Raw genomic sequence first — 27,683 nt, 5'->3', positions numbered from 1 at the left:
GGAAAATCACGAGGGATCGCTCATCGACGCCTTCGCTGAGGAACAGTTGGAGCAAGCGGCCAGGGATTGGTCCCCTCGACGGGGTCAGGAGTTCGGGTTTCATCCCCGAGTCCACAGCACGGAAAGGAGGCAGCTGCTGCCACCTACGGAGACTCTAGCGGGCAGCAGCTCCGACGAGGACGGGGAGGAATCGGATGAGGAGCTATGGGACCCCGGCCGCCCTAAAAAGAAGACCCAGAAGTCGGATGTTTGGAGGAGCACCCGAGAGTTGGCTAAAATACCATCAGAGACCATCAGCTTAAGGCTGCAATCCGGGCTCATGATTTACCAGTTTATTGGAGGAATATGGGACCTTGAAGGTGACGGGCTGATTGTGTTCACCAATGATAAATACAAGATCCACAATCGAAAGTTTCGACGCAGCCTTAAAAACCAAGCTGGGAAATACTACCAAAAAGATTCAAAGGTGTTGGAGGCTTCCTGTAGTGAAAAAACTAGGGGAGACGTAGTGATGATGAAGGGCTACAGTCTTCCTTATGGTGCCGTAATCCTGGTCCCAATTGATGTTTACAAGAAAGGAGAAAGTCTGGAGGAATATCGGAAGAAGATGTGGCATGGACTCGAAAGGGGCCTGGTGACCGCCAGCAACGAAAGCATGAGAAGGGTGATGGTGAGCGTGCAGGGACTAAGATCGGCAGATTTGCCAGGGGACACCGCCAGGGCGGTCACAGAGAACGGAGTGGTGAACATAGCCAAGACCAACAGTCATTTCTTTGTGTTCAAAGAGGTGGTGGTGGTGGTTGACCCCCGTATGCATCGACTCCGTACGGAGCAAGGTGTACGAATGGCAACTGAAATGGAGGAACAATGCCGCATCAGCCACCCAGCAAAGGAGATCAAGAAATATCCCTTAAAAATACCCCAGAGTGGAGTTTCAAACACCACCCAGACCGGCACGGCCAAGGTTATGGAGCCACTCAGGATAAAGTTAAGGGAAGCACCAGTCGGGCCAGAGTCCCAGGCCGCAAGATATGTCAAAGAATTCTCATTCGAGGGAAGCAGCAGTGAACTGAGGCAACCCAACACGGAGATGGACAAGATAGTGAAGGAGCTGAGCGCCCTGGAAATCATCAGAGAGGAGCTCAACCCGATCACCAACAGCCCCATCCAGGCGGTGAAGAAACCTGAATCGGCTGGAGGGGGTTGGAGACCAGTTATCAACTTCAAGGCCCTGAATCGGAGAACAATAGCAAACCGAGCCAGTCTAATCAATCCCCAAGGAGCGCTGAAAACTCTTCGAGTCAAGAAGTTCAAGTCATGCATCGACCTAGCCAATGGATTTTTCTCTCTACGCCTCGCCAGACAATCGCAAGGTAAAACTGCATTCACCCACAAAGGCAAGAGCTATGTGTGGCAAAGGTTACCCCAGGGATACAAGAACTCCCCAAACGTGTTCCAGTCAGCAGTGATGGAAGTACTGGGGGACGTAGGAGCAACTGTGTACATCGATGATGTCTTTATTGCTGATGACACAGAAGAAGAACACCTACAAAGACTACAAAAAGTGGTAGAAAACCTCACCAAGGCAGGCCTGAAGCTAAACCTCAAGAAATGTCAATTTGGACAGTTCCAAGTGAATTATCTGGGTTTCCAAGTCACGTCGGACTTGGGACTCTCAGACGGGTACAGAGAAAAGCTGACGAACATTCAACCACCTCAGTCAGAGAATGACTTACAGAAAATATTAGGACTATGCAACTACGTCCGGGACCACGTACCCAATTATCAGAAGTATGCCAAGCCTTTGTACAAATGCCTGAGAAAGAGTATTCAGTTAATTTTGCTCTATGACTTTAAAATCAGAATTAATTCAATTAAACCAGATTAGTAGCTCATTGAAAATAGTCCTTGTGAATTTGTAAACCAAATTGCCCCTGTGTATCACTGTTCAGACATTACTGATCAAACATAATCTGTTTCATTGAGCAACTTTCTGCACACAAAGCCACAAAAAAGCATCGGAGGAATCTTGTTATATTGTTTATCTGGCAGCAGTTCGCTTACCTGGTAGAAAATAAAGACGACAGAAAAGATAAACAATTTATAGTCACTGTAATTCAAATTCAAAAAAACTTTATTGATCCCAAAGGAAAATTAAATAAAAGTGTAAGAACTCATACAGTCACTGAAGCTTGCATTAAGCTAACGCATTAATAGGGTAGCTAATTTTTGCTAACTTTGAAAAACATTGAGCATGCTTTGCTCATTGATGAATTCTACAGCGCTAATGTACTTACTTATTTTATAAAGTTTCATTAAATAAAGTTTAATATACATGTTCAAGTTTTGGTTATCAACTCTTAAGTTTTTTTCAAGATACACATTTACATTCGTGCTTTTATTCTGAAGTGGGTGAAGACTGTTTACACAGTCTTCTCCTCACGTTTACTCTATACCCAGAATGCATTGCTCCACAATAAACAGTTTAAAATCTACTGATGACCACAATGATCAATTAGGCTAAATTAGCAGCAGCATTAGCAATACCCCACAAATATAAAATTGAAACCATGAGTGAAAAGTTTGTTCCAAAGCGTCACTTCCTTTAAGCCTAAACATGCGGATAGAAGTGCAGTAACAAATTTGACCCTGTTGAAGGCGATATAACGTGTTGAAGTTAGCGTGTTAGCATTAGCTTCTGCTAAATTCCATGTTTATTTAGCTCATTAGCGTTAGCAGATCTAATGTTTAGGTTTAGTGCTTGACAGTTAACGCAACTAACGTTTTAGCTAGCAGCGTCGACTTCTAATCCACAACTTTATATAAATGTCAAACCAAAGAAATATTTCAGAATTTTTTAAGAAATCTGAACTGTGTTTTGTTGTTTTTAGTTCACTCTCACTCCGAGATCCTCGAAGGCTGAAGTTCTAAAACTTTTAGAACACATCCGATTTAAGTAATTAAGTCATCAACATGACTTTCTAGAACTGGATTTCCCAATTATTCAGACTCCTACAAACCCATAATTGCTAAAAAGTGAAGAAAAATAAATCAGTGGACTTAATAAAGGCACTGAGATGACATCATCGGCTTTAAATTGCTCCCCTAATGTTTGGTTTCTCAACAAGACGTGTGGGAATGTTGTTTTTAACGGAACAAATCTCACTTTTCCCCGTTCTCCCACCCCGGTGACGCGGCGGATCCTTAATAATCCCGCATCGAAACCACTTCAAATTAAAAGGAAACAAAACACGGGTCAACGAGAACCGTCGTCGGGGAGCACAAGTGGATTTAGGAGGTAATCGTGTTTACACACACAGAAACACAAACACTCACATGGATTACAGAGGAGATGAAGTATGTTGGAGCACAGCGGGAGTTTTCTTTCTCTTCGTTTGTGTGTGTTATTATTTAATTTCTCCGCTTTTCTTTTCCCAGAGCTTTAAAGAGGGCGAAACGGAGGAGGAGGAGGAAGAGGAGGAGGAGGAAGAGGAGGCATTAGAAGAATGTCAATATGATTGGAGGAAGAGGAGTGTGTGTTCGCTGTGCGTTCAGCAACAATAGCTCTCCAGCCGTGTTGTTCCATGTGCATTCACATGATCCATTATTACCTCTGACATGTACCGCTGGGCGAGCGAGGGAGAGAGAGGGAGAGAGAGGGAGAGAAAGGGAGAGAGAGAGAGAAATGACTGAGAGGAATAAAGAAGAGACAGAGATGCACCTGTGATTGTGTAAGTCAGCAGAAGACAAAAACGACAACATTCAATCCTTTATAAACTGCAGGACAGTGTGTGTGTGGGTGTGTGTGTGTGTGTGTTTGTCTGAAAGCAGAGGTCACACACCAAGGATCCACAGCAACGCAACTCAGTTAATTATTAGCTGAAAACCGTCCGTCTGTCATCTGCAACCAAAAAAAAGCCCAACTGGGACCAAAAGCAGAGTTCCCAACAAAAGGAGAAATTCCCAGGACTTTCAAGGTTGATTCCAGGATGATTCCATGATTACAGTGAAGCCCTATAATGTTTTATACCTGATTTATTTTATCAGGGAGGAAGAAAAGGAAGAATCCGCAGAGCATTTCTAAAAGACTCTCCAGATTTGAATAAAGGAAGGAAGAAATAAAGGAAAGAAAAGGGAGGAAGGATTGAAGAATGGAAGGAAGAGAAAAAATAAGAAAGGATTGAAAGACAGAGAGAAAAAATAAAGAAAGAAAAATAAGGTTTGAGGGAAGGATGGACAAATGAAAGGAAGGAAGGATAGAATGCTAAGGTATGATGGAAAGACGAACTAAAAGATAAAAATGAAGAAAATATGGAAGAAAGAACTAAAACAAAAGGAAAGGCAGAAGACATAAAAGGAAGATCTAAAGAAAGAGGAAAGGAAGGAAGGATTGAAGGAAGTACTAAAGAAACAAAGAAAAGGAAAGGCAGGAAAATAGAAATATTGAGGAAACACTAAAGAAAGAATGATGAAGAAAGGATGGAGGAATTGAAGACGGAATGAAGGAAGGGGTGAATGAAGGATGGAAAGTCAATTGAAAGAAAGAAAGTCTGAGTCAAGGAATAAATGATGGGAGGAAACAGAGTGAAGCAACAAAGTAATGAAGGAATCAGGAAGAACTGATGAAAGGAAGGAGATAAAGTTCTTTCTCTTTCTTTTCCATAACTGGAACAAATTTCCATGAAATTCAAAACTTTTCAGGAACTCTGAAGCATTTCCAGGTGCTCAGGTCGCTGCTAGATGTTTCTGATCCAAACGGCTGAATCTCCATGGCAACAGGTTGCTGATGGACCCGTTCATTTAAATCATGTTTTGGTTAAAGCAGAGAAACACCTGAAACCTGCAGAAATCTGGTCCCTTCAGAACCAGAACCGCCCACAGACTCCATGATTAAACTGCTGCCCTGAGGATCACCAGAGGAGGACAGAGTAACAAAAGTTACTCTAGCAAGAGTAAAAAAGTATTTGGTAAGAAGTCTACCCAGGTACTGAGTAACTGATCAAATTATCAATCATTTAATATTTAAAAACTACATAATCAGACGGACCAAAATATAACGCTGGTAACGGTGGAACTTTTGGTATTTTAAAGATAAAAATGACAATAATTCATATAATTAACTAAAAAATAACAAAAACAGGAAAAAGAAAATTTTCCAAATCAGTTTCTCTCAATAAAAAACTTCAGAAACTTTAACAGAAACTGCAGGTGTGTGTTAAAACGTTAAAACATGTTTTTCATTCAGTGGGTAGAAAATCCAGACATTTTACTCAAGAGTAGAAATACTCCATAATACAATTACTCAAGCAAAAGTAAAAAGTACAGCATAGTAAAAATATTCCTAAAGTACACTGTTTTCCAAAACGTTACTCAGTAAATGTAACTGAGTAAATGTAACTAGTAACTACCCAACCATGCACATTGCACTTAGAAGATTTCTCTCCAATATCTCACACATGCATGAAAATAACCAACCAATCAAATCAAAAGTCAGTGAAAATAAACCCAAAACATTTCTCCCACATTTCTCCGCCCGCACGATGTTTCGACTGCTTCCTTTCCAGAGACGAAGCGACGGAAATATCCCGCTCCGGTGTAAAAATAAAGCCTGTTATCAGTTCTGTTAACACAAACAGAGTCCTCTGCACGCTCCAAAAGAGACTCCTCTGCATCCTGCTGCCAAAAACACGCTCTGCTAATTAGCTCTGTTCCTCACAGCTGACTCAGAAAAACACCCAAATCTGGAGAATTCGACAAATTAAAACACTTCTAGCACCGATTACAGTAAGATAGAAACAAAGATTTTGCTCTTTTTAACAAGAGATTTCAAAACAAAGTGCAAAGAAACACTGGTTATCATCAGACACAGAGGCTGTAGCGTGTGTTTGCACACTGACTCACACTGTAACGCTGCATTTCTAAGAAAACATCAACATTTTATTTGTTTTAAACATGCAAACCATTTCTGCGACAGATAATGACTCCAAACTACACCTTGTTTGCTTTCTGTGGTCTTAGTTGTACAAAAAGAAACAAACTCGATTATTTTTCTTCTTCCTTTAACGTCTCACACAACGAGCTGCAAAGTTAATCTAGAAAATAATGAAAGATACTGATTCGCTGTTACGAGATCCATCCGTCCATCTTCTTTTTTTCTAACATCTCTAAACACACAAGAGGCAAACATGGCTGACCGAATCTCCATGTGATTTTTACTAAAAAAAGAAAGAAAGAAAAAGTGTTTTTCTGTTGGTTGATGGGTTTATAGACTGAAAACAGTGGAAGTTTGTAGTTTTAATGCATTTAATTAACACTGGAAAGATTTTATTGTTTTTAGTATTTCACCTGCTGATCACAAATCAAAGCAATCAACACAAAAATGGCAGATTCTGAACTGTTTTTAACAATAATCTGCACAAGCTCTACTTAAATATCTCACTTATTGAAGATAAATAACGTATTAAATGATATAATTACCTTCAGAAACATCACAAATTATAAAAAAAAAAAAAAAAAAACATTTCAAAGCTGCTAAATGTTTAACAGCTTCTTTTCCAAACATATAGCTCAAACTTTAACTGAATTACTCTAAAAAATAATAAAAAACACTTATAGTGACAGTTTGGACTCTTTTATACATTTACTCTACAGCAAAAACAACAAAAACAGGAAACTGGTGCAACTTGGGTTCATTTTTTTCTTTCTTTCTTGAGCGGTGTAAAAACCACGTGACAAATAAAAGCATAAGGACATCATCTAAATGAGAATCCAATTGATTGATTTTAATCTTTTACATAAAGTTTGGACTCAATTGACTTGGAAAATTATGACTTAAAATTGCAATGTACATCCAGAATGATTCGGAACTTTGAGTCCTAACAGACAGATTGGGTCGAAATGGCGCACAACTCCTTCCTTTGCGATAAAAAAAGACAGAAAAATGACTGAAAGTTGCGCAAAGTGCGTTTCTCCCGTCCTGAAACTCAATACGTCTCCCTGAAAGTTGCGCTTTGAACCCAAACCGATCCCGGTTCTTTGATAGCTAATTGCAATATTTTTCCAGAATGAGTCGGAACCTTCATTTCGGATTGGGTCGAAGTGGATCGTAAACAGTACGGAGCCGCTTCCGCTGCAAGAACGACAAAAGAAACACTTTAAGTTGCGCAAAACGTGTTTCACCCGTCCTAAAAATCAAGTTGCATCCCTGAAAGTTGCGCTTCGAACCCAAACCGAGACGGTTTCTCTGCTAGAAAACATAATTGCAATATTTTTCCCAGGCGGAGTCGGAACCTTGAGTTCAGATTGAGTCGAATGGATAATAAACAGCGCGGAGCTACTTCCCCTGCAATAAAAACGACCAAAAACAAACTGTAAGTTGCACAAACACCTGAAACTCAAGTTGCATTCCTGAAAGGACCCGAACCGATTCGGGTTCTCTGCTAACTGATTGCAATAATTTTCCAGATTGAGTTCAGATTGGCTCGAAATGGATAACAAATAGTGCACAACTACTGCCCTTGCAATAAAAACCACAAAACAAAAAGTGCAAGTTGCGCAAAGTGCGTTTCTCCCGTCCTGAAACTCAAGTCGCATCCCTGAAAGTTGCGCTCTGAACCCGAAACGAGGCGGTTCCGCGGACTGACCTGGCGCTGGTGCAGTCCTGGTACAGCGTCTCGAAGTCCTTCCTGGAGATGAGCTTGCAGCGGTTCACGCCGGGCTGAATGGCGCCGAGCCCCCGCAGGACGCGCACCTGCTCCACGGTGCACACCACGGGCGTGATGTCCAGCCTCTTCAGCTTGGTGTAGACGGTGTGCAGCCCGCCCACCAGGTGCTTCAGGAAGAGGTCGAACACCTGCGGCAGGCAGATCAGCTCCTGTCCGTCCACGTTGAAGCTGGCCACCTTAACGCCGTGCACCTCCACCAGCTTGCACTCGCTGCACAGACCCGCGCCGGAGGAGGTCTGCACCAAGCCCGGGGAGCCGGGGGTCAGGCCACTCAGCGAGCCGAGCCCGCCGAGGGAGCCCAGGGCGCCGCCCGGTCCGGGCAGGAAGGCGCTCAGCATGCTGCTGGTGAGCCGCGGGGACGGGGACAGCGAGTGGGAGTGGGAGTTGATGTGCGCCGGGCTGGAGGTGCTGGTGGACACGGCGGAGGAGGTGTGGAGCGCCTCCGGGGCGGAGCGGTAGAGCCCGACGGGAGTTTGCGTCCCCGAGCTCGGGGAGAGCAGCGTAGGAGAGCCGGTGAGCGACATGGAGGCGCTGGAAGTGGGATGTGTGGGACAGTTTCCAGCTGGAAACCACTTGTTCCTCTGCTTTCCTTTTAATTTTCCTCTTCCTCTTTTATTCCGTTCCTCCTCTTCTTCTCAACTCTTCCAATCCGGGACAAAGTCTCGCCGTGGAAATCCGTGCGTGGACTGTCCGGTCTGTGCGTAAAGCAGCCTGGATCAGACTCCAGGTCAGCCTCCCCCTCCCGCGCGGATGACAGACACACCGATGGACCAATCAGAGCAGACCTGGAGAGGCAGGCCCGTGCGTCTGTGCGCGTGCGTCTATTATCGGTCGCATCTCTCTCTTTCATAAACTTTCTCACGAGCCGCTTCACTCTCTCCAAAACGGGAAGTTTGTGTTTTTCTTCCGCATCATTTTTCGTCCGGACATCGAACAAACAGCACGTGTTTGAGAGCGCGCGCACGCGCATGCGAGCGGCTTGTTTTGGTCAGTTGTTGCTCACGCGCGAGCTCTGGTGGCGGGATGGACGCACGTTCCCTAAATAACGACGATGAAGGTGAGTCAAAGTTTGGGAGAAGAAAAGGACAACAGAGCAAAATATATATATAAATATAAAGGATAAAGAAAGAAAAGATCAAAAGGTTAAAACTAAATGATTATTTAGGAGCATTTCAGTAAATGAAAACATTGAAGCTAAAAAAAAAGAATAAGTAAATTCAGTCAATAATTTCATTTTTAAAATGTAGTATAACTTAAACACATTTTTATTTGAAATCTCTAAACTTTCCCAGTCTGAGAAAGGCAGAAATAATGTCGTCTTTGACTTATTTTGTATAAATACAAAAGTTTACTTTAAATATTTAGATTATGTACGCAGAACTACAAGAGGGAAGGGAAGAAAGAAACAAAAACAAGAAGAAAGGGAGCAAAAAGTCAAGATAAGGGGAAGAAGAACAGATTGAAGGGGAAATAAGAAAATAATGACGGATGAGAGTCAGAAAGTCAAAAATAGAAAAGGAATTAAGGAAGTACAAAAGGAAACTGAGTTTCCTTTTGTACTTGGAGGAATGGAGGAAGAAAAGAAGGAAATATGGAACCGGAAATAAAGTTTGGAAAATATTTTTATTCTCTCTTTTTTTATAATACAGAATCAGATAATCCTTAAATCGCTTTGTAACGATAGCAGTCAGATTCAGGAAGCTACAATATTTATGAAACGTTAATTTATCTTATCTCTCCATCACAAAGTGACACACATATCAATTTACTACAGACTTGTTTTAAAACATTTTTTGTTATGATTTTCTGCTTACCGAAAAATGAAAACATGACATTTAACATTAAAATACTCGAAATGTGACGAACAAGGTTCCTCAGAATATTTTCTGATTTATTGAATATTAACTATAGAGTAAGATGTTTTAAGCATTTATTACTGCAAAGAAATAAAAATAAAAATTAAAGTGGCTGGCCAATCAGAAACAATGACAAAATGGTCAATAATTTGGGTATTTTTAATTTTTGTGGTGTGGAAATTAAATTTGCATCTCCGTAAAATCTGGCAACGAATGAAATAATCAAATGTAAAAAAAATAAATAAAATGTGTTGATGTCATTTTCCAATTCAATAATACGTCTCCGTTTGGTGGCTTTACAATCCTCTCATAGCTGCAGTTACCACTGTCACATGAACCCCACACTTTCTCCTTCCACTAAACTTTCCAGTCATTTTGAATACAGCACTGAATGAGCTGCCAGATTTTTTTAGCAAACAATAACTATCTGTTAAACTCAGCAATCTTGACCCTAAATTATAAAGATCATAACTTAATATGTGCTAGAAGCCTGTTTTTCTTTATTTTATGATCTTTATAATTTAGGCTGAAGATTGCTGAGTTTAACAGATAGTTATTGTTTGCTAAATAAATCTGGCAGCTCATTCAGTGCTGTATTCAAAATTACTGGAAAGTTTAGTGGAAGGAGAAATAGAAGAAATAAAGAAAAACAGACTTCTAACACATATATTATTTTATGTCATATTGAAAAATATGTTTTTATTTGTAATTAAACAATCATCTTATTTAACTGAAAAAGTATTTTTAATCAGTTTGTGTCATTTTAAAATGACTTTTTAAGGTTTCCTTACTGTTCTGAACATGATAAAGACAAAAAAGAAAATGAAATAAAAAATGAGATTTTATAACTGGATAACTAAATGAGCCTGAGAGATTTATACCACAGAAGAAGAAGAGGAAGATGAGGATTAGAGGAGAAAAGGCGACAGAAGAACAAAACCCAGAGAATTAGAAGTGAGCGTTTAAACAGTGAAATGGGATTGAGTGGTGTGGATTACAGGCAGACTGGGTTCTATAATCCTGTGTAATCTCATTACTCTGAGAAACCCTGACTGAACAGGAAAAAGGAAACAGATGAGGAGCCTGAAGGAGATTTTAAAAACTCATCAAACAGGAAGTTGTTTTTTATTGGCTCAAATCAGTTTCACTAAAGTTAATGTAGAATAAAAATATTTCTATTCTACATTTGTTTCCCCAAAAAAGTTACTCAAGTAAATGTAACTGAGTAAATGTAAATAGTTACTACCAAACTCTGCTCCAGTAAGAGTAAAAAAGTATTAAAATACACCATCAGATGAACCAAAATATACCTTTAAGTGGAAATTTTGGTGTTTTAAGGCCCAAATAAGAATAATTTATATAAGTAACAAAAATTAACTAAATCAATCAAGAAGATTTTTCCAAATCGGTTTCTTTCAATAAAAAACTTTCTACAAATTTTCAGTTAAAACATATTTGTTTGTTTTTTCTCAGTGGGTAAAAAATCCAGAAATTTTACTAAAGTAAGAGTAGAAATACTTCATAATAAAATTATAAAAGTAAAAGTAAAAAGTACAGCGTAGTAAAAATACTGCTAAAAGTATTTTTTTTTTCTCCAAAAAAAAAAAAGAAAGTTATTCAAGTAAATAAAACCAACTCTGGATATTTGCACTAGAAACTAGACCAAAAATACTTTTTGCAGTGTAACCTCTGACTGGAGGTTTTGTGCTGCAGAGATGAAGGAAACGGAGGAGCAGGTGAAGGGTGGAGTTCAGGTCAGAGAAAGAAAGAAAAAAGTAAAACAGAGAAGGAAGAGGGGCAAAAAGGAGAGTCGGAGGGTAATCATTTGTCTCTCAGGACTAATAACGATCAAACTGAAGCTGGACTCAGAGAAAGACAGAGAGAGATGAGCTCTTAGTGGAGGTGAATATCTCTCGGTGGGGAAATAACGACCAGTATGAACTTGAAGCTGGACTTCTTGGAGTGGAGAGAGGAGTAGAAGAAGAGGAGCAGACGGAGAGGAAGAGGAGGCTGAATGAGGCAAAGGAAGAAGGATGAAGAGGTCAGAATGAAAATGCTCCAAAATGAGTCTGACATATTTTTTTAACTCTGTTTTAGTTTTCCCTCTTCTTCAAAACAGTTTAAGTGACAAGATAAAAAATAAAATACAATTTGCTTGATTCATTTTAATAAAGAACTTTAGTGATTTTGTCAAAAGATGAATTTTACTTCAGATTTACCTCAAAATGTTACCTTGTTTTCACTTCCCACTTTTTTGTGTCTTTTAAAGGTGTTAATTTTTTTTTACCTTTCTTATGTTTCTCTTAGTTTCTTTTAACATCATTTCAGTGTAAATGTCACATTTATTTACAACAGCCAAAAACAGAGGAATACATGGCATTTCAAAAAAGAAAGAATAACGTTAAAAACTTAAGTGAGAAATATAATTAGAACAGTCAGAACTCTCCAGAAGCCAAATAATAAAAGTTTTAAAGTGGGTTTTATAAATGTTTGGTGTCAGGGAGTTTGTTCCACAGCACAGGCCTGATCTCTGTTTTAAATCTGCAGGATGTAACTTTTATAAACTAAATATTTTTTCACATATTTGTTAAAACTGTCACTATGTCGTGACAGTTTATGAAACAGATAATCTGTCTCCACTTCCTCCCTGACCTACTATTGTAATCAGCAAAAAAAAACAACCAATCAGAGCCTGGAAGATGATCTTAGTGCTGTCAATCAATCACATGTACATGCTGCTAAATATGTTAATGGTGTGAGAAACAACTTACCTTTATATTAAAACAGTTTATCCACCATTATGGGTGGCAATGCTAACTAGCGTCAGCATTCCCACCTAAAACTAGTTAGCTTTAAGTGACTTCAGATTAGCCACCTAACCTAAAGCTAGGTTAGAGACCTAGCTAAACTAGCTTTAGGGAGTTAGCTGTAGCATGGCAGAGAGAAAGGCAGAAGTGTGAGGACTTCGGTTTAGGTAAAATAAATGTATTTCATTTGAAGTTAAGTGAAAAGGTTTAAAAACAATGAGACGTGTTTAATGCGACATAATAAAAACACAATATGACCAATTAGCATAGAGAATTTCCTTTTTTTGTTTTTTTCCTTGTCAGCATTGTGGTTTTTTTTACTTGTGTATGGAAAAGTTAAAAATGACGTAAATAAATACATTTTAATCTATTTACCTTTTCAGTTGTTAAAATTGGAGCTGAATTCTGATCTGAATGTTTCTCATATTGATGTTATGTGTGGATTTATTTTTTTAAATCATAAACAGTAAATCACTTCCTTTACTCCAGATACACGAAGGACAGAAACTCTGTGCTGCTCCATGATAAATCCTGGACGTTGTAAACCAACAAGGTGGAAAATACAACAGATTGGATCTTATAAAAAGAAGATTTTATGTCAGCTGTGTCCAAATTAACAGGCACATAACAACCAGTCATTCAAAATGAGCCACTCTGAATGACAGGAGATTAAATCTTCATCACCTTCCTTCTTATTAAAGTAAAATACCTGATTTTGTACGAAGGTGTTGATAAAAATCTTGTTTCAAGTGCCTCGGCGTAAAGCATCCTTTTCCCTCGAATGGTGTCTCTGTTTATCACTCTGTCCCTTTAAGAGCATAAACGACAGCATGGAGGGGTAATAATGTCATTTATCAGTGCAGAAACTCTAAGGGCAGCTGCAGGATGTACAGGGCCACTTGACAATGATTTATGTTCAGGGAAAGTTACTTGGATTGAAAACGAACTAAAGTAGACAATGACAAAGTTATAAGCAACAAATCCACTTTAGATGTTATTGATGGAAAAACTTTCTTCACTTAGTCTGTGCACAGTTATAACACAAGTTCCTTTATTCTGTTCATCAACAAGGAAACAGATTGTTGGAAGAAAATGTGTTTTAACATTATTTAATTTGTGTTTACGATAAACATTTGTAGTGAAATTATGAGATTCCTGCCTATTTTGCTACACAGCTACACTCACAGTTGCAGATTTTACTATAATAATTGTATTAATTTTTCTGTTTTTTCCAAAATCTCCAGCTGATGTTTAGAAATCCTGCTTGAAATGGAGTCTTTAAGTGTTGTTTCTACACTGTAAAAACACATTTTAATTTTTCGGTCAAAATTACAGGTAAAACATTTCTTTTCTTTCATGGTTAGATGGCTTTGTTATTGGTGATTTTATGGTTAAAAATGGTGCTGGAGTCGGTGTTTCACTTAAAAAAAATTCTTTTAATTAAAATGAACACCAAAACAACATATAAAAAATGTCAAATGTATAAATTACTGTTTTTGCCAGTTAATTTATTTACGGCAATTTCACATCGAATTTTAAGTTGTTTTATATAGTGTATGGGTGTTTCCTGTAAATTTTACTGCTTATCACTGTTAAAGATATGGATTTGTTTTTACAGTGTAAGGCAAACAGACTTTTTTCATAATTTAATAATAATTTTATGCTTCTACCTACATTTCTTTTGGTCTACAGTTGGTGTTGTAACTGACAGCATCCTGTTCAGCAGGTTGCTATGGAGTTGCTATGACAACAATAAACAAGCCACAAGCTCAGAACTAGCTCTGGCCTCGTTCCTATCTAACTTATAAACTATACAAGTACATTACAACTGTTAGTCGATGTTTGAGTACTCTACCCACCTCTGTGTAATGCTACAATAAATATCAAATATATTTACTGTAGTACAGTGAACCCTCGTTTTTCGCGGGGTTCCGTTCCGAAAAGAACCCATGATAGGCGAAATCTATGAAGTAGTTACCTTTATGTTTTTTTACAATTATTATACAGCATAATTAAATACTCTACATTGAAACCAAAGAACAAAACCTGTTTTCTGGCCTAAGCATTTTTTTAAACAAATATAACGCTTTCTTACAAATAACTACAGTAAAAAGAATCATTTTAAGCATAAATATGAAGTACAGTAGGACAAATTGTGACTCGTATTTCACTGTTCCTCTGATTGTGACGCTGCGGCCTCACTCCGCTCTCTAGTGGTTTTTTCTTCTGAAGCCTGAGGTGCAGGTGTGTTTTTTTATTTCGAGAGAAGAACATAGTTATCGGTAGTTGTTGTCGCTCTTTTTTCTTCTGGGCAAAAATATTTGCCAAAATTTGCCAAGCTGTATATTTAAATACTGTAACGTTATTGGCACACAGGTAGAGAAGAAGCACAGAGACTGTTTAGCCAATCAGGACGCAGAACACAACACTGTGAAAAAAAAAACTGCACAAAAAAATCTGCAAAGCAGCAAGGCCGTGAAAGGTGAACCGCGTTATAGCGAGGGTTCACTGTACTGCAGAGCTAGCAAAATTAGCTTAGCTAACGTAGCTTTTACCTGCTAGCTAAGACGGACATGTAGCTTATGTTTATGTTACTACATGTACTCACTCCATCAGTCACTAGAACCTTGTTATTCACACAAAGAGTTCGTATGTCCTTCACAAATACACTTGATCATTGATTGTAAGCGTTCATAGATTACTTCCATGGAGTACACACTCCAACTATATAGTACTATGAGATCAGAGGCAGCCTGTCCACATCGTCTGACATGTTTTTTTTCTACGTCTCATTCAGGTCGATCCTGACAGCAGCCATTTTGTTTGTGTATCTTTTCCTCGCACATTGGTCAAAAGTGTCCTCATATTTTGTTTTTATTGGTCTCGAAGCTATGGGTCCACCATGCATTACGCATGTGCTAGCCTACCAAGATGGCGCAGATCACTTCTGGTTCAGACTTGTGGGAACTATGCAGAATACCATTCCTCATTTTCTCTGTACGTCATCAGGTGGTTATAGTGTTGGTTTATGTTTACATTTTGTGGTTGTATGGTGAAAGAATATGGAAACATTCAAGGAGAAAAGATATTTATGCTAGACGCTGTTAAGTGCTGCATACTGGACCAGTTAAGCAATTAACCGATCCTCTAACATAAACACTCTTTGCATTTTGATTTGAAGGACGCAATTATTTCATCAACTCAAGCATCATCTGGTCCTGATTGGTCTCAACTTCTACAAATCCATTTTCCACCCCATGTGAGCGTGAAACAGGAGATTTTTATTGAACGTTTGAGATGTCCAGTGGGTTTTAATTTAGCTGATGATTGTTAGAGAAGATAAAACAGCCTGCGTAGAAACAAAGCGACGCTGTCACGCCGTTCGGCCCTGAGACGCTCGCTCTGCAGCTTGACACTTGGTAATTGTGTTGTTGAATTAGATCATTAAAGAACACAACTTTAGCCGACCGTCGTCAACATCAGCGCTCGAGGTGCAGCGGAGGATGATGGGAAAACCCACACACACTCACACAAACCCAAAGTGTCATCAAAAACTTACTGTAAATCAACACAACTTGCTAACATGCACATGGTGTCATCTACAGCACACACACACATACACACACAGTAATGAAAGCTTCAGGCTGTTATGTGTGAGATGGATGGTTTGACTTTAAGCTTGTATAAATAAAAGCTAAATAAATCCTGCTGGCCTCGAGGGATGACTCACAAACAGCGGCTGTGAGTGTGTGTGAAGAAAATGATCGTATAGAGGAATTTTAGACAAAAAGTTTAAAGAGCAACACACACACTCAGCCTGAGGCTCTGTTTCCTTCATGTTTACGTCCCAAAGTGAAGTGAAAACATTTCAAAAAGCCAGCAGACCAATGTCACCCAGTTGAAAATATTCACCCTTCTGTTTTTCATCCGACTCAACCATTTATTCACTCTGTAACCTTCAGTTTCTTCAGTGTCTTTAGGTACACCCAGTATTACTCAATTTGTTTAAACTTCTATCAATTTATCTGCTGCTAAAGTCTCTACAGGAATCCAAAATGTATGTGTTAGCTAAAGTATTCTTACACCTTGAACTTTTTCACGTTTTGTCTCAATGCAGCCACAAACCTGAATGTAATTTAGTGTAATATTTTTGTGATCAACACAAAATGGTTCACAAAGATGAGGAGGAAGGAAGATGGTGTTGGTCTTACAAACGTATAAATAAGATTTCTGGAAGGTAATTGCATCTCCAAGTCTCTTATTCCTGGTTCACTCGACAAGATAATTATGCAGATTTTACCTTTCTAACTGTAAAAGTATTTGATTGATAAACTGTGAAAAAACTGATGTAGGTCAGAAACAACCTCTCAGTGCCAGGAGGAGGGTCTTAGCGCTGTCAATCATGCTTGCTCACACCGTACCCCTTTCTTTCTGCTACGCTACAACTGATTCCCCACAACGGAGGCTGCCATGAATGCTAAGGCTAGATAGCATGGCCATTAATGACGGCGGATAAAATGTTTTCCAAGGACGGTAAGTTGTTTCTCCGCCATTAACACATGGAGCAGCGCATACACAAGGTTGATTTAAGTTTCAAAGGTTGAAAATGTTCAACTGAGTTTTCTGGTGGAAATGTACTTTTTTCCTCCATCTACAATAGCCACATACACGTCGTATATATACATATATATATATATATGTATATATACGACGTGTATGTCATATATATACAGTATATATACTGTATACAGCATATCATACTGTCAAGACATAGTGAAAAATATGTAAAACACTTTTTTTAATAAAAGTTAAAAAACTGCAGTCTTAAGCTATTAGTTTTTTACCACCAGATTTGAACTTATTTAAAACTATATCCCACTTCCACTCCATTTCCTGCTTCCTCCAACATAATTACAAGAACAAAAATCTCCTGTTTGGCCCATAATGAATCTTGGGATTCATTATGGTAAAGCATAGAAAGATAAATTTGTGGGAACCTATGAATGTGGACAGTCTTCACCACATTCCTGTGACGTAATCGACCTTCAAATGTGACCTTCGAAGGATGCACCCTCCAAATTTGTACGCATCCAATGTCATCCAGCTGCATAAAATGCTAAAACTTAATACATAATTTCTCAGATGTTCCACAGTACCATTAGTTTACTACAATGCAATGTTTTAAAAATATTATTGCGGAAAAATCCACTGCATTTCGCACAAATGGCTGCCATCTTGGATTTAAAGGGAATCAGAGGCGTTCCTGTTCACGTTTTGTAACCTGGAACTTAAGAGCACAAATTAAACGTACCATGTCCTTTATTGACTGCCCTCTAGTGGCCACAATAACTTCTAATATTTTCTGCAAAGTTTGAAGCATCAACAAATGTAAAATAAATACTTAAAGTTGAACAAACCTCTGTTTTACCAACATTATTCAAATTAGAACAGAATATTGTTTAAGTTTCACAACAGTGACTTTACAGTGACTGATTTTTATTAGAAACGGTTAATATTGGTTCATTAGTAAGAATGCTAATTTTATAATGACTTTCTAATACAGAAGTTCAGCTAAAGACCTCTGTGACATGTGCTTTGAAATGACAAAGGCATAAAGACTCTGAAAAGGTTTTAATTAAGTATAGAAATTGCAAAGCCTTTATTTAGTGACATTACAGACAGGCTTGATTATGTCCTGTCGTCTCTTTCACAAATGAGTCTCAAAGTTTCAACTCAGACATGAACCTTGAGACAGAGACATTTTATAGCATAAAAAAATGTTGGGTAATTTCCAATCTGGTGTAATACAGCCAGAACTAAACACTGTTTTGAGTTCAGTCTGTTCCTCATCTCTCTCTTTAACTTATTCTTTTTTTTTCTTTCTCCGTCCCCGTCTGTCCTCCACCTGTCCTTCCCTCTCTGCCCTTCATTCCCCTTCTCTTTATCACTCAGCTCATAAAAGCTGCTCATCCAGAAAGAACAGAGTTTAGGAGGAGGGTGGAGAAGAGAGAGACAGAGAGAAATGAATGAGGGGAATAAGACAGATAACAGACGTAAGGGGAGAAAAAATCAGGGTGCCGTTCAGAAACTGAGGAGATCTCTATCTCATATTTAGTCATTTGTATACATTTTAGTAAAATAAGTAAATTTAATCACATAGATGTCAGGAATCAGTCTTCAGCTGTTTTACTGTCTAAATTTGATGAGCCTTGCTTTTAGAAATTGTATCAACTGCGTCCAAGTTGACCTCTGAAGGAGCAGAGGAAGCATCATTTTGGGTGTTCGCATCATTTAACTTCACATAACCTGCTGCTCTCCACGATAAAATGCTCCAGAAAACAGCTGCAGGAGAGTCTGCAGCTTCTTCAGTAACAAGTGTTCAAACCTAACGCATATTTTATTATTTAACTCTATTTTCCCTCTTGATTAGTTTGTATACAAACAACTCTTTGATTGTTTCAAACGCTACACAATTCATAAATAAACATAAACAGATATTACGTTAAATTATTAGAGGTAAACTTTCTTTTCATGAGTGAATAAATATTTGGGGGATAAATAAATCTATTAATAAATATCAAACGATAATCTGAAAGTACAGCAGAAAATGCGTGACTCAGAAAGGTCACCGTAAAAATAAGTTGGACCAAATCAAGAGTCAGGAATACTGAACGGATCCACAGGAAGTCGCAGGACGCCTTCCCCACCCAAAACCGAACCTTCACTTTGTTTTTCAAGCCATTCAGAAGAAAACTTGCTGATGTAGCACAGTTGATTCTGCATATTTTACCGATTCCCTGTCTGTCAGACCAAGACGACCCTGGGTCTTCTTTGGTTGGAACTACGAAGCAATTTCATGGCAATGTCCTGAGTCAGACATGAGTAAGCGTTGTACTTACCCTTGGTATGAGCTCAGAAGTACAGAACAAAAAGGAGATAGTGAATCTGGTATCTTGTTTGAGCTTGCTCTAGAAGATTTGACTTTCAGGCTGTTTTCACACCTGATAGTCCGGTAGACTCGATTCGATTGAGGACAAAAATTGCAACATTTATTAAATTTTCAGCTGCTGCGGTTTGCTTTCACACGCCATTGTGTCAAACAAAAAAAAACCTTTGAAAAACCTGTTCAGAGGGAGCTACAAAGGTAGCAAACGAAGAGTCAGAAACACCGACTCATGATTTCTAGCCACTGGGGGCATGGCACCAAGAACCACTGACGGAAATGACAGGAAAGCCTCTGAAGAAGACACTTCTTCTTTTGTTTTTGGCAAAAGACCATCAGTCTTTTCTCTCACTAGCGCTAGACACGTGTGTTTGTAATTCAAAGGAACTGTACTTTTTTTCTACCAAAAATACAAGCTATATGTTTGTACACAGAATGGGTAACAGATCTAATCACTCGCCACATATTTCAGATTTTACTGCCTGGAGGGAACGTTCATATTTAAGGTTGTCCAGTTGTGATTTCATCACAACTTTTTACCGTTACACTTTGATCAGAACCTTTAAACCCAGTTATGTGTTCAGGGTGAACCACCAGGGCGAAATAAAAGAGAGAACTCTTCATGACATTGAAAACTTCGGTGCTGGGCTTAGCAACCCTTTCTTGTTTTGTCCAGCAAACAAACCGGTTTGTACAGACATATAGACCGACTTGGTTTTAAGTAGTGCTTCGGGTTTCTTCTGAAATGTTGCTCCTCTTCATGTTTACTTTCTACCTAAACTCAAAAATGTGCTTGTATTTACATACATGAAGAATATTTCTGTGGTGTTTTACTAGTTTAGGCTTAGTGGGCTCCTGGTTTCAATCATTTCAGAGAAATCAGCTGCTCCTGCTTTTCATTCCAGCATGGTTTATCCTGATTGTGCTACTTTTTGGCTTTACAGAAAAAGAGAAAGTCAGTAAAAAGAGAGAATCAGAGTCACAGCGCAGGTCTCAAGGTGACCAGTCATTGTCCTAATTCCTTTTTTAACACAGTTAAAGAGGCCAAAAACACAATTTTTTGTTTCCCTCTCTCCTTCCACTCCTCCCTTGTCCCTTTATCCCAGCAATCCTCATTGTATTTATATTCAGCTCATTCTTTCAGCATTCCCATCCCTTCATCCCGCTGCTCCCTGATCTCTCTGTTCCTGTCGTCTTTGCCAGCAGCGATGTCTTCAAACTCTGATTGATGATGGTTGCCGTCGGTTACTGTTGTGTCCTGCTTTCTGTTTATACTCCTAAAATACTCCTTTTACTGTTTCCACCTTTTTTTTCTCCTCCCAAAAACCTTTCAACTTTTTCTTCTTTTTTTTTTTCTTGAGCAAACACTTGAAAGTTGGGTCCATCCTGCTGGGTTATGTTTTTGCAGGATGCTGCATCAAAGTTAAGCAAAACTAGACAGAGGTGAATTGATTATATTGATATGATGGATTTTTATAATCTCTAACAGCCATGTTTTCTCGACCATATAAATGCACAAATTGGACTTTTTAAAATAAAGTTGCTTCATGGAAATGTTGCACCTTTAAAAAGAACTAGAAAACTCACATAGATTTTCGCTTTAGTGCAACTTTATTAAACAAAATCCACGGTTTGAGCGTGCATAGTTTTCTCTCTTTCAGTATATATTCACAGGTCATGAACTTTCAACTCCCATCATGCATGGTGTCGTTCTTAAAGGGGTATTACCATGACAGAACTCTATGAAATAAAAAATATATAGTTTGAGCACATATTTAGCCATAACCAAATTAATTGTTCTAACTAAATACTAACTCAAATAAATGCTTGCCCAATAAGATAATTATACCTTTTAATTTAACATTATCACGTTCCTAACATATTTTCACGGCTCTACAGAAACACCAATTCTGAAAAAAACTAAATGATGTTTGATAAAACTTTTTGCGCTGCAACGATTTTTTTCTTTTTTTTTGGCTGTATCAAAATTAGTGTATTTTACAAAACTGCGAAACACTTTTTTCGCATCACGACTCATGTGATCAACAACCGGATATTATTACTGGCGGAAATGATGAACAAGACAACAGGCAGAGAAAGAAGTGAATTGATTATATTGATATGATTAATTTTCAAATACTCTAATACTGTTACTGGATTTTATAAGAAAGAGTCCAACAGAATCAGGCAGAGTAGACAATAATTGCATAAATTGGACTCATAAAAATACATTTGTTAAAAGGTTGATAGAAGGCTTTTGTGCTAATATGAGGTGGCTTTTCAGCTGTGTCTAAATTGGTTTATTTCACAAAATTGAAACACTTTATTCGCATTACGTGTCATGTGATCAACAACAGGATATTACTACTGGCGGAAACAATGAAGTGGTAAGAGGATGTTTTTTAATGACTTATTGCATAAACAAACTTATTCACGGTTGATTGTTATTGTGTTTCTTATCTAACAGAAACAACAAAATTGTTTTTTGTTTTTTTTTACATTAACGGAATATCGTCAAAGTTTTACACACACTTGTAATAAAAACACAGCTCGTAGTAAGCTAACAACTACCAAGGCAAGAATGCATACAACATAAAAGAAACAAAAAACCTGTACAGTTAATGACAACAGCAGCAGCAAGCATATTAATGCAGAATGAAGAGAGCAGGATGAGGAGAGGTGCTCAGTTCATCATAAAAATAGAGATTCTTTCAGAGTAAGACATGACTGATAGCTGATGGCTCTCCATACTATTTTAGTATGCTAATTAAAATACCAAAGCCTACTTAGACTAGGCATTTCCTTTCAGTCCTGAAAAAACTGCTTCAGCACAGATAAACTGTTGATGCAGCAGCTCTAACTGTCTTCCAGGGAATGGGAGAGAGCCATCATGACATAAAGCAAATGTAGCATGATGCATGATGTAATTGTATCTCATTTTTATGTTTTTGTGTTTTAATATTTCCTATCATGACTCAGCAGGCGCTTTGGGTCGGTTCGCCTTTTCGCCAATCCCCTGAGAAACCTCAGTTTGAAAAGTAAGTTAGTCCTAATTGTTGTCATCCAACTATAATTACAAAAAAAGCAACTGGGACACCCAAAGGGCCCATTTATCCTCAACATTACACAACGCACATACAGATGGTGACATTCTGTCCATCTTCTGCGTTTATTTAGTGCATATTTCAGTCTGACATCATGTATTTCCAAAGGTAATAAGCTTAGCAAAACCACCTTGAGTTTGACACATCTGGGGGAGATTGGCAATGTTAGAAATTTCCTATTTACGCACATCAAAAAAGGAGCATGAAAAGGCCTTTAGTTCTTAGCATACATTTGAAGAAATGTAGCAGTGAAGCTAAATGCTAAATTCTTCTACGAATAAACCTTTGTTTTGTGTTGGGATATTAAGGAAGTACAAACTCTTTAAGGGGGTTTTGGTTTAATTAGGAACCAAAATTGCAAAATTTGTTACATTTTCAGCTTGTTGCAGCTCGTTTTCATATGAACCAAACCCTTTGAAAAACCTGTTCCCCTCCTCACCTGTGGTGGCGCTGCACCAAGAACCATTGATGGAAATGACACAAAAACATCAGAAGAAGACATGAGTGCAACTTCCTTCTTCAAGAAATGCAAACAAAAATAGAGTGGTGTCAGATTTTAGCGGTTGTAGGATTTCTCTTTTGTCTTTGGCAAAAGACCAGGAGCCATTTTTCCCGCTAGCGCTAGCCTAGCGTGTTTGTTTTGGTTGTATTTAAGTTGTAGCGTCTTTAAAAACAGCTTCTATGGATAATGCTAATATCTTTGTTATCAGGATATTTGTGGTAAAAATTGGTTAATGCCTAAAAAGTGTCTATTTAACAATTCAACAAGAACTTACTTTTGTAGCAGATCTATCTGCAGGTTTCTAGCAGAATCGCCCGACTGCTCATAATCCCACTGGCCGCTCGGGATTTTTATCACTTAAGCATAAACATGTGTTGGTCTTGAACTTTTGCAGGAACCATAAATGACGTCTTCTCCGTAGAGGCCTGGGACTCTGTGCCAAAGATAAACCAGTTGTTACATTAGTCATCCAGATTGTTTGAAAATAGGATTTTATCTGTCACAATGCCTCAAATCCCCATTTTTGTTAGGAATCCATTAATGTTATGACCCCAGAGTGATAAAAACTAAAGGCAATGACATGTTTTTTTATATATATTATTACAAAAGTTTTACAAGAATTTACAGATATTTAAAATCTTTCTTTAAACAGATAATATACATAGTGTATCAAAACAGAAGGTACTTGAAAGCATTTTTCTTTACTGTTTATTTAATTATTAACACATAATCAGTGCCATCAATCACTGTGACAACCACCTATTGTCAGCCTGGCTGTCATGCTGCACCACTGCTAGAGAGCATGAATGTGTGCATTTGCCAGGGAAGCACAAGCAAACAGAGAGAGAAAGTGAGAATATTTTAAAAAATGAAAGAAAAACAATAAAGTGAAGACAGAAGATGTAGTGGAAGTAAAGAAAAAAGGTGGTCAAGATGATCGAAACAAACACAATCATGACATCTGTTTTAAGTCTTCAAAACTTAGAGATTAGAGCTGAAACAATTAATCGAATTAATCGTGATTAATTGACCACTGAATAATTGATTAATTGACTCAAGTTGCATTTTTAAATTTACCTGGCTCAAATTCTGTTAAAAATATATTAGGCACCTTTTGCAATCTTTAATCCAAAAAATAATCAGCAGCTTAATAGACAGTATTTTTTAGCTGCTGATGCATCCTTTGCTACAAATGACCAAGCAAACATTCAAGGAATGTTATGTTATTGCACTTTAGGCATTACATAGTTCTATTTTCTCTAAAAAAATAAAAGAGAGAGAGAGAAAGGAAAAAAAAATTATTTGCTTGTGTCTGTTAATGTATTTCTAGTGTTGTGCATAAGGCTTACATGGTTAAATGAAATTTTTTTTTGTTTTACAACCAATTGATCATCAGAAATAATCGTTAAAACATTTTACTGTAATGTGTAGCAGTGACTCTAAAAGTGAGACTAAAGTAAAACAGAATCTATGGTAAAAGCATGTTTTCAAACATTGCTAATATTTCAAATAAAGTTTCCATTTAAGATGACAATATTTCATAGTAAATATCTGCACAATAAAAGATCTATTTAAACAACATAAAGCATAAATAAACTTTAGCAGATTGGCCATTTTCTTTTATATATTTATTGAACTCTATCTGGAAAAAAAGAGGAGTTTCAGGGCTCCTCTTGAGTTTTTTTTGTTGCTTAAAATGTCCTCTTAGCGCAACAAAGACTCCACAACTTGAGTCCTGCTGTGTGGGAAGCGTTTTGTGTCTTTAGGTCTTGATTTATTCGCATTTTGGTTCAACACCTGCTGCTTTATATGCTGTGAATGTGCCAGTTTAGACACTGCTGCCGCTTTGTTATGCACTATAGATAGTTGTGAAGCACTGCTGTTTCTCATTTATTTCATAAATTGAACATAAAGAATACGGAAAAGAGATAAAGAGTGTTTCAAGTGGACTACGGTCAATCAATCATCAACCTACAGCAAATTTACCCTAGTTTTTGTTTAAATTAGTGATAAATGTTCTGTACTTAGCACTTTATGAAGTCAGACGACTCCAAAGACAAAAGAGGGTGAAGCGTCTTGCCCAAAAACACATCAAAGTGACTGAGACAAAATGGCGGCTTGAACCAGTAACTCAATGGTTCAGGATGACATAACTTCACCCCCAGACAAATTTAGAAAAAATCCACCAAACAGGGCAGGGGCAAGAGACAATAAGGGGCGTGGCCTGCAGTAGATACCGTTCAACCCAAAGAGGGCGCCTTTGAGACGTTACCACTTTTCTTTAAACAGATAATATATGGAAAATATTTCACAATTTTCACAGAAACACAAAGATAGCATCCTTAAAAACCAATTTATAGTTTGTCTGCAAAAAAAAGTTGATTTGGGGTTTAGTTAGTCTGTAAACCACTGCCTTTGTCACAATTTCCAGTCTTAATGGTCATTGTTATTTAGTAACTCTAATCTGGATTTACCAATTTCTTGTTGCATTTTCTGGGATTTAACACATATTAATAATTTTGGTAATTCTAACTGACCTAAAAGAAGAAAATTATAGTCTAATTTAACTAGAGACATTGAGAAAAAAAGTATCCTTTGTCTTTTTATTATGATGTGAAAATATCTTGCTTCAGCTGTAAATAATATTTTCTAAATTCAGGCTTTTAATCAAATGTTAGATTGCACTTTACTGCAAAACTGTGCAGTTGGAATACCAGGCACTTTCAATCACTTTCCAAACCTTAAATTTCAAATAGTTTCAATGATTTCAAGCATCTGTACAGACCATGAAAAAGTCAAAAAAAAACTGCAAGAAAGAAGAAATCTGCAAGGTGCAAATACTTTTCCAAAACATTCAAATCCACTTACGTTTTCCAAAAGGAGCAGAAAGTTTTCCAAAGAATACAAACATTTGTTTAAAGAAATTGCCCTTGGTTGTAGCGTTCAACCTTGTCACAGAAGTTCTTTAGAACTGCGGTAAAACAGTTGATACCAAACTGGGAACACTGGCAAAAAAAAAAAGAAAAGACGACTCCCTTCTGTGGAATAAATCAAAACCAAAGCTTGTTTACTGGGATCAGGTGGGGGTCACTCTGGGCCCCCAGGAGGGGGCTGCTGTTTTCATTTCCTAAAAACTACAATAATTAAATTAATAAAAACTCAATGGGGGACAAGGAAATGGCAGAGGAAGAAGGAAAGCATCTGGACGAAGGCTCGGATTTCAGATTTGCCTCGGAAAACGATATTGATCCGAGTGCCAAACGGAATTAAGGAACCGAACGCGGCGCGCTTTGAAGAGAAGTTTCTCTGTCGTTATCGTAAGCTGCTATAATCCATCATATCTGGGAATCAAATTAACATATATTTACATGAACACACACACACACTTTTTAATGCCCACACGTAATTTCTCTGTCTCTTTCTAAGACACGTGCGCTAACACACACAAACACAGGGGCCAAATCATTACTGTAGGTTAATTAGTGTTATAATTAATAACCCAGCAGACATGCACATGTGTGTATGTGTGTGTGTGTGTGAGGAGAGGTCGGGAGTTAAATCATATTAATTTCAACATTGATTAAGCAATAAAAAAAGACTTTTAACTAGCGGGGGTGTATATCACTTCGCCAAGCAGGCATCACAGTTTAAATCTATGTATTAATTAAAATGTGTGTGTGAGTGTGTATCTCGCCAAGCTTGACGCTGTGGTTTCTGGAGCGAAAAGGGATCAACACTCTTTAAGTGAGATAAAGCAGATTTTCGGGGCAATGATAGCAAATCGTGGATTTGATTCAGAGAAAGGAACGGAGGAGGGGAGTGGGATCCAGGGAAAGTGAGAGGTGGAGATAAAGTGGAAAAAAGGAACAAAAAGGAGGGAGAGAGAGTGGCAGACTGCTGTGTGATTGGATAAGCAACAGTGACTTTTTGAAATTGTGATCTCCTCAGATATGCATTTCAACGTATAGCTTAACTTTTCTCATATAGATAACAGCTTCGTTAGCCGTAAAACTTCGTTAGCCGGTTACCAACTTGAAAGTGTTTCGGCTTTAATTTCTAAGAAGACAGGAAGTTGGGATTGATCAGTTTTGAAGAGGCGCTTTTTTTTTTTTAAGCTGCTGAAAGTTGGGCTCGTATGGCAGCAACTCTGAGGTTTCCTCCAGCGCTGCTGGGGACGTAACCGAGGCGGAAAATAATTGAGTCTTAACAGTGTCGTTGGAGAGCCGCGGTGAGTTATTGGCTGTGTTAGGCTGCCAAGGCTTTCCCAAGGCCCTGCAAGGCCTTGCTGAAGGTGAGCGCGATAAAACATGGCGGCCTGGAAGGTCACACCTGCAGCAGGTGAGATTTCTAAGTCGTTTTATCAGCACGAATCACAAAGTCTGCAGACAGGACAAGCTTTAAAGGTGACCCACTATGCTTCCTTGAACAGGCTGGGATTGTGGCCTATACAAAACATGTTAATTACAGTTTCTGCACAAAATCATTCTTTTGATTTTAGTCCATTTTGAGCTTCTTTCAGGAGCTAATTTAGATCCAAATAAGAAGTTGTTGGTCTCAACTAAAATGGTTGCAAACAGATATGCAGTTATACATCTGTACATCTTTGAAAAGCAGAAGTGGAGCCTTCTGCACAACCACCAAAAATACAGCCGGTGGCTTACCATCCTCCACTTAGAAGACAGAAGAGCAGAGCCAAAACGAGGCAACTGTTAATGTTAATTCAATATATGTAAGCGTTGCTAACACG

At 38.2% G+C, this 27,683-nt stretch overlaps 1 protein-coding gene across 1 annotated transcript in view; it reads right to left on the bottom strand.

The window, feature by feature from the left end:
* Nucleotides 1–8,726, bottom strand: part of LOC114157956 (dachshund homolog 2-like) — a 102,544-nt gene extending 93,818 nt beyond the window's left edge. The window contains exon 1 of the mRNA XM_028039235.1: nucleotides 7,644–8,726. Coding sequence (XP_027895036.1) covers nucleotides 7,644–8,248 — 605 coding nt within the window. The 5' untranslated portion in view covers nucleotides 8,249–8,726. The remainder of the gene's footprint in view (nucleotides 1–7,643) is intronic.
* Between the last annotated feature and the right edge of the window lie 18,957 nt (nucleotides 8,727–27,683).

This window comes from Xiphophorus couchianus, chromosome 14 (assembly GCF_001444195.1).
Source record: "Xiphophorus couchianus chromosome 14, X_couchianus-1.0, whole genome shotgun sequence".
Classification (NCBI taxonomy): Eukaryota; Metazoa; Chordata; class Actinopteri; order Cyprinodontiformes; family Poeciliidae; genus Xiphophorus; species Xiphophorus couchianus.
The sequence above is the reverse complement of the archived record's forward strand: the minus strand, read 5'-3'. Positions and strand labels throughout refer to the sequence as shown.